General features: G+C 40.4%; 1 protein-coding gene across 1 annotated transcript in view; it reads right to left on the bottom strand.

The window, feature by feature from the left end:
• Positions 1-17,721, bottom strand: part of ctnnd2a (catenin (cadherin-associated protein), delta 2a) — a 195,540-nt gene that overhangs the window by 82,782 nt on the left and 95,037 nt on the right. Inside the window, exon 11 of the mRNA XM_061094229.1 lies at positions 15,023-15,320. Within this exon, the coding sequence (XP_060950212.1) occupies positions 15,023-15,320 (298 nt within the window). The remainder of the gene's footprint in view (positions 1-15,022; positions 15,321-17,721) is intronic.

Below are 17,721 nucleotides of genomic sequence, written 5' to 3' on the forward strand. Positions count from 1 at the left end.
CCCCGTTACACGGTGACATTACTGGATGTTTACACAGCCAAACAATAGGGGCACTGAAACCTACTATACACACAGTTGAATGCAGCATTCATTAGAGAGGGCCAATAAAGGCTGAAGTGACCAACACCATCACAATGTTTCACACACACCATCCTCAGTAATATTGAGCTACGTACTCCTCTGTAGCAAAATAATGATTAAAGTATATTGTATTATCCACACAAAAGCAACCTACTTATTCCACAAACATCTGTTTGTATGTTTTCGACTTCACTTGGCATGTGTATTCTTAAAGGGCCGATTTAGACTTGCCATACATTCATTATTAATAAGAGCTGAATAAACAGGCACAACAGCGCTCTGGTCATCATTGGGGGAGGGGCAGTGTGCCTTCAGTGTGTAGACAGAGTGGACAGTTTTCTTCTACGTCCTCTAATAAACTACAGCAGTGGTTGGTGATTGGGTCAAACTGTTGGTCAACATCGCTGATAGATCATTTTGATAGTATGTTGTTTTATACCGAATCAGATTGACATTCGTCAGTGTCGCATGTGCTGATCTCCTTCATGACAAAAACGCTGAAATAGCCTACATACAAATGTATGAAAAAATAACGGCAGTTCAGTGAATCATTCAATCTTATATAAAAGCCAAAGCAATACAACAGAGAACAATAATACAACAAATCCAGTTTCATTTTATGAAAAACATCGACTATAAAATCTTCAGTGGAGAAAAAACAGGAAGGATGAACTCAAAGTTTTCTAACTTCACTCTGCACCATCGACTGTTTATATATATATATATACACAATGTCCCGTACACAATCAATAAAAAAGTGACTGTGTATTGTAGACTCACTAAAGACTAATGAATTCTGAAGGAGACTCCAGAGCATTAGCACAGGACCAACAGCAGGTTTAGCTCGTACACTGCACAAGTCCTTTCAATTGAAGTCTGTGTGGTTTGCATTTGTGTGTATTCTTCTTTGCTACTTCTATAAAGTGGCAGGAAAAGCAAAGTTTGATATTATTGGTCATATCACTACGAGGGGGTCAGTTCACAGGAGCGATGACTGATTATAATGGTTTTCATAATTTCCCTATTTGTATGAAGGCAGGAGATAAGTGGACCTCAACAGGATACTCATGTGTTCACTCCACTCCTAACAAAGGGTCATGACACCAGCAAACCTCCATCAGCCGTATGCCCACAATGAGACTGAGGGGAAATCACTCTTACTTTAGCCACGTTACAACACAAGGGAACAAATTGACCAATCAAACCCCCACTAGCTACACTCTGTCAATCAAAGCACAGGCAGATGATTAGGTTGGTGGACGGAGGAGAGATTGCTGAAAAATTACTGCCCCATTGTCTCTTGATTTGCAAGCTGAGATGCAATCATGTCAACGAGTCGGCTCCGGCCTCTTAATGTCAAACAGGGAAAGGTGAGCTATTTTTACCCTGATGATGCTAATGAAACTAGCATGTATGTGTGTGTGTGTGTGTGTGTGTGTGTGTGTGTGTGTGTGTGTGTGTGTGTGTGTGTGTGTGTGTGTGTGTTCACAATATATAACCAACAGATTCCCCATCCTGTCTCATCCCCAATGAAGGTCCCACACTGACAGTTTGCGTATGTGTGTCAGGTAACCACAAATTATCCAGAATTATTCTGCCAAGAGAATCTCACACTGATAAGGTCACGCTGCATATTAGCACCGTCTATGTCTGTGTGTGAATATGCATGTGTGTGTGTAATGCATTCATCAACCTTCAGATTCACATTACAGAGCCACACATTTACTGTAGAGGTCAGAGACCTGCCCTGAGGTTAAACAAGAGGACACGTGCACACTCAGAACTTGCAAAAACACATACACTCAGTTTTTTACTCCCTCTGCCTTTGCCGTTTTTTGTTTACACAGAGGTGAACACGCACGCACGTTCACACGATCACGCGCATGTGCACACACATGTGCACACACACGTGCACACACACACACACACCTTGACTTCAGCTACCCCACTTAAAGAAACATTATCCTCACTCAACTCCCTCTCCCTGTACTCTGCAATTTTGTATTTCTTTCCTCTGTTTTCCTTACCTCTACTTCTCTCCTTTTTCTGTCCTTTTTCCCAAGCAAACACCAAAGCGAAAAGGGTAAGTGGAGGCCACAGTGACAAGTCGCACTGCTATAAATAAATGGATGAATACAAAAGGTGGAACCAGACAGGATGTGGGGTCAAGTTGAGGTCTAAAAATATTTTTTGTTCACAAAATAAGTTTGTAAATAAACTTTTTGGAAAACAAAAAGTTAGTGTTTCAGTGACACAAAGAAACAAAGCATTATTCCCTTGAACAGTCAGTGACAGCTTCCATTTCATGTTCAGAAAGTTGCTGAAACGCATCTTTGCAAAGTCTGTCTTCTTACGGATATGTTATAATGGCCCAAAACACAAATAAAATAGTTATATATTTATAAAAAAATGCAGCCACCACAAATAGTTTTACATTGCGTTTGTCTGTGATTGTTTGTGGACCATAAAACCAATAGCCACTGGGCACAGATGCCTAAAAATTCCCCCACTGATATCAAGACATGTGTCATCCAGAAACGCTTTTACCCATTAGGAACATTTTTACAAGTTAAACAAAGTAACCTCACACAGCGGCTCTAGTTAAGAGGCCCCCATGACTCCCAATGCACGAGATTTAAACAGTTACAGCATTTTGAAATGACATGGGTAAACGTGTATTGTGAAACTCCTGATTTCAAGTTGTGTTTTTTAAAGAACTTTCCTCCAAACCTGCATCGACCTTCCTGTGCATCTAACGCAAACTGGCGCCATCATGTATTCTAATTTGCCTCTGACCAGGGGTTGGGTATATTAATGATTCAGTATTGCTTTGTGTACAACCTGTTTTTGTGTGTGTGAGAGAGAGAGAGAGAGAGAGAGAGAGAGAGAGAGAGAGAGAGAGAGAGAGAGAGAGAGAGAGAGAGAGAGAGAGAGAGAGAGAGAGAGGTGACGCAAGAGGGAAGAAAAAGTAATAATCCTGTGATTAGCTTATGCACCTGCTATTCTCATTAGTTCACACTGGGGCAATAATACAGCACAGAGAAATGGAGTACAGTGTCTGCTGAAGGCTGTGCAAGACAATATAAAGGACATGCTGATAACAATGCTTTCTATGGAGATGATGACATAATGAGTAAGAAGTCAGCAGTGATTATAAGAATAAAACAACATAACATGGTGTAAAATTAATAATTAAGATAATTGAGGGCTATTTTCTACTTTATTGTTCACATATTTCATCTTTGTGCAGACATCAGTGTATTAAAGCAGATGATGATGGAAGGCAAAAAGAAGATGGAGGGATAAGAACAACTGGTGCCGTTTTAAACCTGCCTGTTGGGAATTGGTGGCTTTCATTGGCCTGTGGTTATGCTGGTTGCATCTTCCTATCTGAAACTGTGAGAGTGACCTGTGAAAACATCACTTGCGTTGATAAGTCCATCAGATCTCGAGTCTTTGGTCCTTCAAAGTTTATTAATGGTGAATGTTTGCGTGTCCGAATCCCACCAAATTTGACACTGCATGTCCATAGATCCTTACAATTACACATTCCACAAGTGTGAAGCTGCTATGACGAACAGTTCTTGAGATAATGATAATATCAATAATAATTAGGATGCTATTGATGTTCTTATCATAATATTAATGAATATTATCTAACGGGTTTGTGTTATATCTCTGACAGGATTGTATTATTGCACAACAATGACATTTTTCATGTGAGAATGTGCGCCACACACACACACACACATATAAACAGATAAAGTGAGACTAAAAGCGGTCATCCGTTTCAAATAAAAACGGAAAGGAGGCAAAAGTAGAATGATGAATAGAGCTCTGCAATAGGAACATCACGTGCTGGAGCTCCACAGTGTCTGGAGTCATACAATGCTGCAGATTATAGACGATATTCACTGACTCCAATGAACAAACATGTTAGAGCAGTATACGTGTTGAAAGACCAACTCATTCATTTAGGGAATCTAGGTGTCAGCCATGAGATTTGATCTGAGGTCTGTTTTCTGCCTGATATTCACTAAGCAACATTTCAATGACACGGATGACTGCATTCCCTACAGTTGTATAATTTGATAAGTAAACTTGTATTTTCCGTGTTCACCCATCCTTGGCAAATGATTGCTGGCATTAGGGCAAGCTCCATCGTGGAATACAGGTTAAATTATTACCTAGTTTGAGCAGTACTTGTTTGCCAGCTCTGTGACCAATCCTGTTTCCCAGAAATCCTGTTTTTGTACAACTCAACAGTAATGCAAGTTGCAGGAAACAATCAGCGGCTGGAGGATAAATGTATTTTGAATGAATAAGCACTATATTTAATTACATCAGTGGAGCTGGCAGGGAGTGGTTGAGGACGATTGTATTCGTGCACACCCAATTCTTTGTGAAACATGAGAGACGAATAAAGCTAAATGCATAAATTGTATTGAAAACCATTGGAGGAGTATATGCTCAAATTTAATAAACGGTTAATCTGGACAAGATAAAGATCGTATCGCTACATTATTTAACGTCATTGTCTAAATTCATGGTAATATTATGATGATGTCTTTGATACCACACACACACATGCACACTTACACAGGTAAATATAGAATATCATGTCTTGTTGTGATAATATAAAACATAATCAAGTCAAAATGTAATTTTTACAAAATCGATTATTTGCTGATACAGTTTAGTTGTATAGAAACATAATTTCTAGCAAATTAAGCATAGAAATGTGGTTTAAATTGCCCAGAACACCGTACATCTCACATATCTCTGGTGTATACCTCAGAGCAGCAGTTAATTCTGACAGTATATAAATGCAACATCGAATCAAACTGACACAAAACTCTGCACTTAGTATTGATCCATCCTGATGTCAATAAAAGGTCCTTCACAAGATTTATGCCTCAGCATTGAAAAATGTAACTACTAGAATATAAAAGGGACAACATGTTCACAGGGGTCAACACGCTCACTCATGAATGCACATGTTACTAACTGCAATTTGTGCCGTTGCCTCCAGAAACACGCATGTGCTGAATACACACACACACACACACAGGTAAGACAACACCAACAACCTTGTCCAGTGACTCATATGACAACCTGCCCTCCATCTGCATCACTCTTCTATTCTGGCCATCATTCTGCCAAGATTTGTGTTTGACTTGAGTCGTGGTCAGAATGAAAAGTCTGACTGGCTGTAGGGCGCGGCCTTCATTCATATTATGAAGGGAAAGCATTGGTGCCAACACACAGATGTGGAAGGGTTCAAACCTACACACAGGACTGTTGCTTATAGAGTAGAGAAACAGGAGAGAAACACTTAGTAACAGGGAGGAGATGGAGAGAGCTGGGAAGAGAGAGGGAGAGAGTGGATGGGATTAAAATAGAGAGCGATGGAAAGGCTGCTTTAGCAGACGCAAAGAAGAGGAACTGTTGTGTTTAGACTGAGTGAGAGTTAAAACACTTGAGGTGCTGGATGAACGCCTGAACCGAACAACCCGTCATCACTGTCAAGCCGCCTCTACCTGCAGAAGTGTGCTGTAGAGATGGAGAGGGAGAGCTGGAGCGATCCAGTCATCTAAATTGAGTCAGCACCCAGAGAATGCATCAGAGTTATTTTATCATGAGTCAGTGTAAAAAAACGGATGGAGTGTGGAGATCACAAGCGCGGGAAGTGGAGGGGGGTTCTATGATCAAAACTGGAGAGTTTCCTGCAACAAAAATAACAAAATGAAATAAATAATGATGCAGCCAAGCACCTATTTTTACACGGTAGTGTTATTCTACACAGGAAACAATTATAGCTGGGCTCCACCAACAACCGCCGCCATCAGCACTATGCAATCGACGTTTTTTTATTCAACCAGAGTAGATTCGATGACCATGCAGCTATGCACACAGGCTAATCTGACAGTGGCTGAGCAGCTCCACTGGAACAGTTTAGGGGTCAAGGGCTTTGCTCAAGGGCACTTCAGTGTTGAGTTGTAAGGAGAGGGTTTAAAGAACAAAGTCCTTTTGCTTTATCGCAGATCCAGAATTGTAGATAACAAGATTGATTATTACATTAGTCATTGCTACTCCCTTCATGTCTGTCAGAGATTTTTCTTTGAACACTTCAAACATTGATGAAGACACGATATTGTCTCATGATTAATGTAAATATTGTTAATTTGTAACATGCTCTGTTCCACACAGCTTTCATTGCACTTCTGTCCTTCCTGTAAGAGGGATCCCTCACTTGTAGCTAATCATTAGATCTTCAATTCCCTTGTTTTTTTGGTAGCTATGGACGTTATTGTCGAGGGCTTAGAGACAAGGATGTCTCTAAACCCTCTTAAGCCCAAAGAGACAAACTTGTGAATATGACCAGTGACCTGTGAATATGGGCTATAGAAAGAAAATTTGATTGATCGATTAATTGATAAATGCTCTTTTCACCTCCTCATGCTAATTTATCCTGAAAGTTTGACTTTACTAATTTATATCAGTGAAGGACTTAAATGCTACCTGTGGAAAATGTTATTCGAGCTGTCGTCAGTCAGCCAAGTTGAATCTCACAGAAGCACAAGAACAGCAGTAACTTTCAAGGATGCAAAAAGGTTAGCTCCATAATATACTGTTTATAAATGCCTACTGTAAATATTTGAAAAAACATTTATTAAAATCTTTCTTTAAAATCAGCTTTAACTAATTTATCCACAGTGTATTTGTTTTTGTGAGGCAGTCTCAGTGCATATTAATATCAAAGGGTAACTTAGATTATGAACAATAGTGGTTTGAGTTTTTTGTGCATAAGTAAATGTGTTATTGGGTTTTATTTATTAGGTATTATATTATAATATTACATATGAGATGATTTGCTGTTGAACCGGCCGGCAGAAATGGCAGCGGGGCTATGTGTGATCCCCTATAACAAGAAACTATTGGAATTATGATTTTAAATCAGCAAGACAAAAGTACCCTAAAGCTTTACAATAGGTTTACCTTTGAAAAAGCCCACTGTTTATTTAATAAAATTGTTTCTCTCATCTGCTTTCATATTATTACCTAACACCACCTACCAGTTTCTGCTTTATCTCAGTTCTGTGGTCATTAACGGTTCCTGCTGGGTCCAATAACAGGCACTTGACGCATGATTTCCTGCAAGCTACTCAACTGAAAGGTCAAGATCCCTCTGCTGCACGAGAACAGTACATCTCGCTGACCTTAACGTCTGCAACCCCACAGAAGATTGTGCCTTGTACAACGTTAGGGGCAGGAGAGACGTGCAGCTGCTTGAAATTCATGTCTGCGGTGAATGTTAATAAAAACGGTAATTAAAGAAGAGATACATTTATCTGAGAGTAAAGTCGATAGCGCTGAGTTCATGCAAGACTGCACTGAAGTCCAAGGGAAAAATTAATCTTAGTAGCACCCTCCCATGAGGGTACTTATATTGATAGCACTGTGCTACACATGTAACTGAATTCTGCTTTGATTCAAGTGAGATGTACTCTACAGTCACAGTGAGCAGTTCCCACAGACCTGCACAGAGAAAATTTGTCTCAACTGGAATATAGACTCATCATAACATATGCATGGAGCTCTGATGAATATATTTGGTCAAAGGGCAAAAGAAAACTCTGCCTTAACCATACAAGCATGTACTGCAATGCAATTAGTATCGCACAATGTAAAAACACACACAAATATTGTAATATTGATGATATCACCTATTTTAATAAGGTAGAAATAAACATTTCTGCTTTAAAATCTGTTCAACCTGATATCTATGGCCCTGGATGTGCTTACATCTGTTGATGGAGTATGGTTTGGCTGTGATGTCAAGTACGGGCTCCAGGAGAGGAGAGGTGAAGTAAAGCTTGGGGAAATAAGGAAGATATACAGTAATTGTGCTAGTGTGACATTTTCCCATAATCCCTCCGAAATGCCACCAGTGTCAGGCCACATGGAGGCAGAGAAGAGGTGGGAGGTAGAGAGACGGAGAGCATCTAATGCCGTACGTTTGTTAAGCATGAAGTATAACCTTTTTTTCACCCCTATAACCAATACATTAGTTTGTTGTGCTGAATGGGGGCATTTGCATTATGTGTTTGTCTGGTCCTGTGTATGTGTGTAGAAGGTTTGATGGATGTTAATAGAAGGGAATGTCAGTGGCAGTAATTATCGTAAAAAACAATAATGAAATGATTGGATCAAAAGGGACATGACAGGTTCATTACTGACTGCACACATCACACAGCCTGCCAACACACACACAAACACAAACACAGGATAAAAAACATGGTGGCCAATACAGTAACAAGACTTTGTGTGTGTGTGTGCATCTGTGTGGATAGTTGTGTAACTGTATCTCAATCCTTGTACCTAATCAGATTTGTTAATGTATAAAATATTTTGCAAACAAATATTCAGAAAAATCGCCAAGCCTTTTCAGCAATTAATATCTATTTACTTATTGAGAGATTTATAAAATCTGTACAAATCTCAAACACTAGCAAATGTCATCACATATTTACAGTTTTTTTTAAACACTTACAAATCTGAATACACACAACAAGATTATGAATACACATCTACAGATGTATGTCCCTATTTGCCCCCATCCAAGCACAACTTTAAATATATTTTTATACATTTACAAATGATTACTGATTATGGACACATGGATTGAGATGGAGTTAAATGACTCCACACACACACACAAACGCACAAACAAAATAATATTGCTTTAACAATGGCACCATCATTCTACTGCTAAAACTGTGTGCACAGCAATAAAGTCCAGGCTTTCAATGTGGATTTCTTTATCTGCTTCGCAGCAAAAAATCATTTAGCTGTTACACTCAGCCTCTTTTCCCCTCAAATCTAAATGCTTAAATGTTAAATGGTTGTAAGTGTGTCTGTATATGACAACAAAAGAACCAACTCAGTCACATATCAGTCCCTTTATCTTTCAGGCCTTAGATTGAGGGTCAAGCTCATCATAGAAGGGAAGGCAGATGAACGTTGTTATCATCCCAAGGTCACTCACACACACACAAACAGATAGGCTACCTCAGAAAAGGAAAATAACTACAATGGGCAATTCACCCAGAACAGACAGGGATGATGGCCAGGAAGCACGCGCGCACATACACATGCACACAGAACACACACACACGCACGCCCCCCCCACCCCCCGACACACACACACAGCTGTGCCCCAGGGCCAAGGCTCTGGCAATGCATCATTACCCTCCCTTGGAGGTGATTCCATATCCCAGCATGCATTTCTCATGCGGAGAGGAAATTACCCCTGGGCCGTGCTGAGAGCCAATAGAGTGTGTCCTCTTTCCTCTATCTATCTCTCTCTTCCCTCCTTTCTCTTTTTTTAAATCCCTCGCTCACCCCATGACTGTGCCTATCACACCCTTACTGTCCTCCCTCTCCTGCTCCGTCTCCCTGAGTCACCCAGTCACTAACATATCCATTTATCTTCCTTATCATCTTTCTGTCATTGCCAATTCTTTTTTGTCTCTTCTTCGTCCCTTTTTCCCTACATCTGATGTGGAGCCAAGATGAATAACAAAGGACAAAAATAGGTACTGACCGGCTCTTTACCTCTAAGTCCTTCCCCTAAGTCTGTGTTATTTTACGTATTAATGATTATATCACATTACAATAATTTACCAGTTATGTTTTACTTCTTTCAGAAATGCATTGCTGGTTAACGTGGTCGTTACATGATTAGAACAGGTGGTGCACCTTGTAGCATACGTTTTTATACGGCAGTAATGATCCCCAACTCTTATCTCTGTCCAAGGTGCTGAAACTCACAAACCATGTGCAGCTTTGTGTCTCTCTCCATGGTGCTGAAACAAACACACACTGCACTTGCACAGACAGTGGTCGCAAAAAAAAGGAACACGAGCAGTGCTCCTTTTTCACACACATGCACATAAATAAACAGACTTAACTGAACTTCTGTCAGTAATACACACACATATACAAACACACACATACACACACACACACAATCCCACGTCATTGTTCTGTCGGCTGTATGACACATGGTAGTCATTGCCTCAGCCTTATGCTATCACATACTATAAATGTCAGACACAGAAGTAAGTGCATACACACACACATACATGCCATCTCCCTGCCTTTGACCCCGCCTTGAACACACACACACACACACACACACACACACACACACACACACACACAGCTGACCATTACAGATTTTCCATTAATAGAGCGATGTGTTCAGCCTGTGAGCTGACAAACGCTGACAATAAATAGCGAGTGTTGACAATGACATGTCATATCGGATCACGTCATATCAAGCTACTACAGCTATTTCATGCCCGCAGCTGTGTTGTCTTAAGAGAATAAAGGAAGGAAAGGAGGACATTTTTTTTACATTTACCAATACAATGTGTGTTTTCCATCTATTTTTGCAGAGATGTGGCTTTAACCTTGGGATTCTGGATTATGGTTCAGAACTGAGTTTTCAGTTTGTGTCAGGTAAAACAATCAGCTAAATGCAAAACGTTGTGGAACGTAGTGGAACAAATTAATTTAGACATCAAACATCTCTAACACTACAGCTGCTATTGTTGCATTAAAAAATGTTGGATTGGTGAAGAAAATGTCAACATGGGAAGTTTGATTTATCTTACCCCCGAGCTAAGTGCTGTGTCTCCGTTTAAGACTGAATGATGAGATAAGACAAGCACACTCCTGCAGTTGAAACAATACCGCAGTCTCGTTTTTTGATCGCAATTTTACACCTCTTCTTCTTTCTTCTTCAAGTCAATCCTCATTTGTACCACACTGTGAATTCTCCCCCTCCACTGGAACTCTGCTTGTATGATGTTTGCCGCCCTTGACAAGCTTTGTAACAATAACCATTGGCCCGCATCTCATTGGTCCCCAAATCCCACTCTCCCCGAGCAAATGTTCATCGCTCTCTCCCCATACTCACAGACCTACATCTCTTCCTCCTTCCTTTCATTCTTTTTCGCCTTTCTTCAGTCCCCAAAGGTAAGTCTCCCTTATTCCCTTCAAAAACTTCTCTGTGTACTTTCTACCCCTCACTTAAAATCCTCCTTTACTTTTTACTTTCTGTTTCATTTCCTCCATCATTGTTCTTCTTGTCTTCCTTTTTTTATTGGTTTTGTAACTGCACCTCAACACATTGCTCTTCACCTTGCTCCCTATGGAGGATTGCAAGTGTCAAAGAAACCTTACTAACTCATTTACTGTCAATAAAACAGGTATTTGTAATCAATCAATTTAAATAGACTAAATTTCAGATTAATATATATTCTAAGGGACAATAAAAAGAGTAATTTACAAATCCATCAATAAATAGTTGAAATTCAAAAAGGGATTTTTAAAAACAACATATATTGGTCTAAATTAACTTAGTTTAAAAATGAATTAACATCAACGTCTTCATAAATACATAATGGAATGTATTTTATGAAAATTCTGGTTAAAAGCAGTAATAAAATAACATGGATTCCTAAATTGTCACAAATCATTTTAATTTTTGCACAGCTTATCCTGAACCTTAGCCATTGGATTTGCTCACTCATTTAGCCTCCCTTACCAAAGTCTCTCCTACCAATCAGAGAGTTTGTTACACCCCGTGGCTAATTTACATTGTTTTACCTCGTTTGACCAATGTGAGGCCCACAGGTTAAAAGGCCAATAACAGAAGCTAAGTGACTGAATAAATCAATACTAATATGAAAATGCATAGCAGTGGTTATTGATTAAAATCTGAATTCATAATTCAATTTGTGAATTTCATTAATAGATTTAGTAAATTATTGACTTGTGTTTATGCTTTGTTTAACCCATAAAAATAATGAATTTGTGGCATTTAGCCCATTTATACTATAAATTAATAAATACATTTGTAAACCATGTATCAATGAATATCTTAAATGTATAATTAGTTATGAATTAATTAAATTAAATTTTCATGACACTTGCAGTCGGCCACACATCTCTATGGTAATATTCAGTCTATGCAGGGCAACCAGTTGTGTGTTAATCATTTTTCAAAGAGACAGCGGAAAACAATGAAGGCTGTAAGATTTATCTAAATTATGCCTCGTCCTTTTCCACACTTTTATCCCACCTTTCTAACATTAACCTCCTTCCACCTTGATCTTCAACTACCAACCTCTCCTCCATTTGCATGTATTCCCCACCTTCTCATCATCATTTGCCTCCTGTCTTTCCTCCCACCCTCACCTCAACTGGGTTCATCCCTCCCTTTAACTTCATCTTCAGCAGACCCTCCTTCCACTCTTCCTTCCCGCTATCTCATCTCCCTCTCTCTTTCTGCCCCCCTCTCTTCACTGCCATCCATTAGCGGTTATTGAGTTTTCTCTTTTGTGTCGCTGTCCTCACCTCTGCTCTATCGCGCTCACTCTTCTGCAACTGCAATGGCCCCTAACGGTGTAACCGGCTGACACGGACACACACACACTCGACAGCCATGTACACAAGTCAAAGAATATACATAAAAATACAGTCTCCTCTCAAACACACACTGCATTCTCCCACAGACACACATTAACACCGACATAACCTCTGCCCCTCGCTCAGTGTTCCTTGTCTCTAATAGCTGCTAACTCATTTAGCACTTCATGTTAGCTCAGCTAGATCCAATTACAGCAAGAGAGAGAGTGCGAGTAGGAGGCTATTTAACCTCATGGCAGAGAGAAATGTAACACAAAGCTCAAATTCAACAATATTAAGTAGAGCATGCATGGTTTTAAGAAATTAGGGTTTTAATTCAATTTACTTAAAAAAGAAGAAAATAAATTCGATAGACTGTTTTCTTGAATTAAGGCAACATTTGTGTTTAAAATGGACATAATAACAAAAAGCAACAGGAAGGTAACCGGAAATTAATGCCTGGACTGAGTCTGTGTCAGACTCCGGATAACAAAATTACAACATCATTTAACTAAGTATTTGTTTGTTCATACCATATCTCCTCAAATGTGGATGTGACCCTTTATTTACCTCAGCTCCAGAAGGTTATGGGCCCTCTGTCCAAAGTCTGGTTAGATAAATTGATGACTCTAGGTTTGAATGTGAGTGTGAGTGGTTGTTTGTCTTTGTATGTCAGGCCTATGATAGACTGATGACCTGTCCAGTGTGTACCCTGCCTCTAACAAAAAGTCAGCTGGGATTAGCTCCAGCCCCCACGAGACCCTCAAAGCGGTACCAATGATGGATGGAAGGTTTATAGAATTCATTTTACCTTCCCCCTAAAAAATCCAAAAAGGTACGGTCAGCAATAACATGACCAGTGATGTCAGTTATAACCAACACTGGGCTCATACTTACAGGGATACCGTATTCTGGATGGTGTTGGTATGGAAGTCTGTTAATTGCTAGGTTCTCTTTTCAGAGTTGTTTCACTTTGGCTACCTGTGGTTCGTAATGTATTGGTGCTCACCGCAGCCCTAAATTAAAAGTAAACAACACACTGAGTCGAAAGCAGTTTTGTATGAATTTTAAAGCAGTCCTTGAGAACTTGGTAACTTCTAATTAAATAAGGTTTTATTGGACTCTGCAGGAGGGCGTTAAATGCACAAAAGAGCTCACAAAATACTTGAACCGTATCCAAGATGGTCACATTTCCTTAATCGTGGCTTAGGATACTAGGTTTTAATCTTTCTGTTGTCTTATATTAAGTGTTAAAGCAGGAGAAACAATATGTGTCTCTGGTTGTTGCGCATGGAGTATATGAAGCTTAAAGCAATTACAGTTTTTACAGCTACTTTACTCCTCACAAATCTTTCAAGGTAAAGGAATATATTTCAACTAATGTCTCACAGGTGTCATCCCCACTAAAAAGCAACTCACTTGGTATGAATATAGAAGAAAATGGTTCTTTCATGGGTCAGAGTCAATATATATTTTACACAGGTAATAACATAATAAAATATATAATCTTAGGAATTAATTTGCTTGTATTAATACATGTTTTAACAGAGTGGGAGATTTTTGATAATTTGTGTTTGTGTGAAACAATGTCTAAGGGCCATCAGTGCTTCCTTATCAGAGGATTATTCATGTGTTTCTTGCTTTACTTTCTTTGCCATTGTTTTAATTATTTTCCTCCACCCTCTTCTATTCTTTCATCTCGTTCACAGTGTCTTTCTCTCCTTCTCTGTGTCCCTTTCTCCCGTGACTGACAGCTGCTGCTGAGGCTCAATCTACAGACGTCTCAGTCCCTCTCGCTCTGTAATTAAAGGAATTATACATCAAGAGTCCTGTGAAATATATATAAATAAAGAGAGAGAATGAGCTTTGCTTAATTGCAGAGACAAGAGGGTGGAAGTGATCACAGCCCAGTAGGAATCTTCTACACACAGCTTGACACTGAGGGAGGTGAAAGAGAGCTTCTGAAGCTACTAGTGTGGGGCTCAAGTGACACTCTTTTATTAGGCTTTTTTTGTTTTTATGCATATGTGGTACCTCTGCCTAGGACTAGTCCAGTTCTGTCCCCTAATGTATTTGAAAAAGTGAATTCTGCTGTTTCTCTGTAATGCAACAATTGCAGTAAAGACCTGCAGTTATTGAGCGGGTTAAGTGAAGACCAGCAGTGAGGTTCAGTCCACAGAACCCTGATGCCCTGCCAACACTTCTGCACACCTGTTTAATCACCTGTTTATCCAAAATGTATTAATATTGAACGTATCATGTGTCCAAACCTCAATGCACTTCCATGAGCACTTAACAACACACATGCAGAGTGTGAAGCAGAGGAAAACAATGGCTCTTGAGATATGCATTCCACATACAGACAGACAGACAATCCTTCACACTCCAGAAACACACACAGTCATACTCAAACAACAACAGCAGCCCATAAACACCTTTCATCCTGGTTATTTCATCCTACCTTGGGTCCTTCTGAATAGAGTCAATGGAAGGCGAGCGCTGCATGCTGCCTTCGGGCGGTAGGGCTGGTCCAGACTTGCTGTAGGGTGAATCCACCACAGAGGGGCAGTACTGCAGGGTGCGGTAGGGGTCGGCCACATATGGGTCTGAGCCGTACACGTCGCCGACATTGCTTGAGGTGTAGCCCGGGCCCACTGTGGCATAGTTGTTGGTCCCGCCACGGCTGTAGTTTCCTGTCCCGGCGCTGTGACTGGCTGTGCGCTGCAAAGGGGCGGAGTCGACACCAGGGGAGGAGGGAGCTAGGATAGGGAAGTAGGGACAGAGGACATAACTTAGGACCTGGTCATGGATACGCTGGGTGAGGTCTGCAGGGTGGAGAGTGGGATAAAGGAGAGGAGAGGAGGCCCAAGGAAATGAGGAGAGGCAGAAAGAGAGACAAACAGGTTGTTGGGTAAAGACGAGCGTGTATCCATATGGATGGATAAATATTGGCCGCATGCCCAGGATTGACGGCAAGGAACAACGTTCAACAGAGGGAGAGATTGAGGAGGGAGAAGAGAAAAATATTGACATATGGTGAGTAGACTGAAAGTTGAGATCATATAAATGACATTAATAAATATGAACATACTTATAGTTATATACTGAATTTCCAATGCACCGACAATACAAAACTATTCTTTAGCGTACATCAATATACATCTTGTTACATATTCCCATTGAAGGCTTGTGATGTTCTTTTCCATGACAAACCATAGTAAAAGAGTGCCGTTATTCATATAAGCTCTTTACGTATCTATAGTTCTATTCAAATATGAAGTACAGTTGCCTCATATGATAAAAAAATCCCTTTCCCTTGAACAACACCTTCCACCACACTGACCATTCGTTAACAGTGTTAGCCCGTCATTCCCATGCAATGAAACGTGGAGACTTTGCTTGTAACGGAGCTACAGGACCATTGCAGAAACCGTTTTTCCTTTTTCCGCCTGGTGAGCAACAAGGACAAAAAATACATAAAATAAAAAATAGATAAATAACACACCGAGCTAGCTCTCTTTAGAGTGAGATGAAAATTGAATAGGGATTTGCTCAGGGGATGTGAGCAGCACTGCAGGGGCACAGAAGCTGTCGCCTCTCCCTTCCCCGTCGCATCAGGAGTGGCAGATCAGCGATATATCAAGGTGTTAATGTGAGTCTGGGAGCCTCGTTTCTCTGGCTATAAAAACACAGAGACAGATGATGTGGCGGCTGAGGGTGGGGGTGCCGGGCAGTGAGGGGGGTTTCCATCCCATCCGTCATTACGACAAAAGGTGTGTGTACACAGAAACAGACGTGTACGCACATGCAAAAAAGAACAAAAAAAACACCATAAATGTGTTCTTTAAACAAGCATGTAATAAATCATCAAGCCTCGGAATCAATATGGAGCCACGTGATGGACTAGGGCTTTAAAACATCCCGAGCCTCCTCTAATAAAGGGAATTAGCCTTTAACAACCATGTCTGGATGGGAATAGGCGCACCAACTACAACACACACTCCGCATTCACTCTGGCTCTTGACGCAAGCACTCCCATGCAACTCGTATACGAGTACAAGAGGGGCCTCATATAAACGCACACATTTACACATTGTATCAGCCCCTGCACAGAACTAATGAAGGCTGTGCGAATGAGTGTGTGTGACGAGTCCATCATCGTTATGTGGCCAACAAACTTTGCTCTTAAATGTCGTCCTGAGTGGTGGCATTTACTTGACCTTTACAACCCACTTTCTCTTTCCTTTCACATGCACGCGTGCACTCGCACACACACAGGTTTGCACAGCGCTTCTTTTTAGGACTCTGCATTGAATTCCATTAATTGTGGACAGCCTGACCAACATCCAAATGCACATGCTGTCTGGACTGTGGTTTTTACGACAGGTGACAGTGGACACACTAACGCTTGTGTCCACAGAGGCGCCTTGCTCAACAAAAATGAAAGGTTCCTTATTGGAGGTTTAACCATGACTAACTCATGCCTAACTCTAACCTGAATCAAACCACAATTTAAATTTAACTGCTGGACATAACCAGGAACTCAAATTAAAAATGTTCTTCTTTAGGACCGCCCATGAGGTCTATTGGTTCTGACAAGATCAGTGTTTATGCTGACGAAAGACCCTTAAGACGTAACAACAACTCTCCCTCACACACATACACACACACACACACACACACACACACACACACACACACACACACACACACACACACACACACACACACACACCTGTGTTAGAAGATTAAACCAATCTTTCTAAAACAATTTCAAATCCTTCTGTTTTAAATTATTTGCACCAAGTCTGGTAAACTCCATTATTTGACCCACCACAAGCACGAGGAACCTTTTGGATGATGCAACAACATTAGCATATTTTCATTTCAAAACTCTATAATCAGGTTAACAAAAATCCCTTTTGCAGCCAGACAGTGAAAAAATCCAAGATTTAGATAGTGCCATGCAATGCCCACGAGGCGTAGGGCTGTGTGAGCTCTTCCACTGATGCCCCACATTTGACAAAGATCCAAAGAATCATAGGCAGGGAAAGAGAAGTGAAAGACTGAGAGAGCTCTGGAAATAGAGAGAACCAGTTGAGGAATGAGGTACGGGGCTGCAGTATAAAGAAGAGAAATACCAGAGGGGAGAGGGAAGAA

The sequence above is a fragment of the Limanda limanda genome, chromosome 20 (assembly GCF_963576545.1).
Source record: "Limanda limanda chromosome 20, fLimLim1.1, whole genome shotgun sequence".
NCBI classification, from domain to species: domain Eukaryota; kingdom Metazoa; phylum Chordata; class Actinopteri; order Pleuronectiformes; family Pleuronectidae; genus Limanda; species Limanda limanda.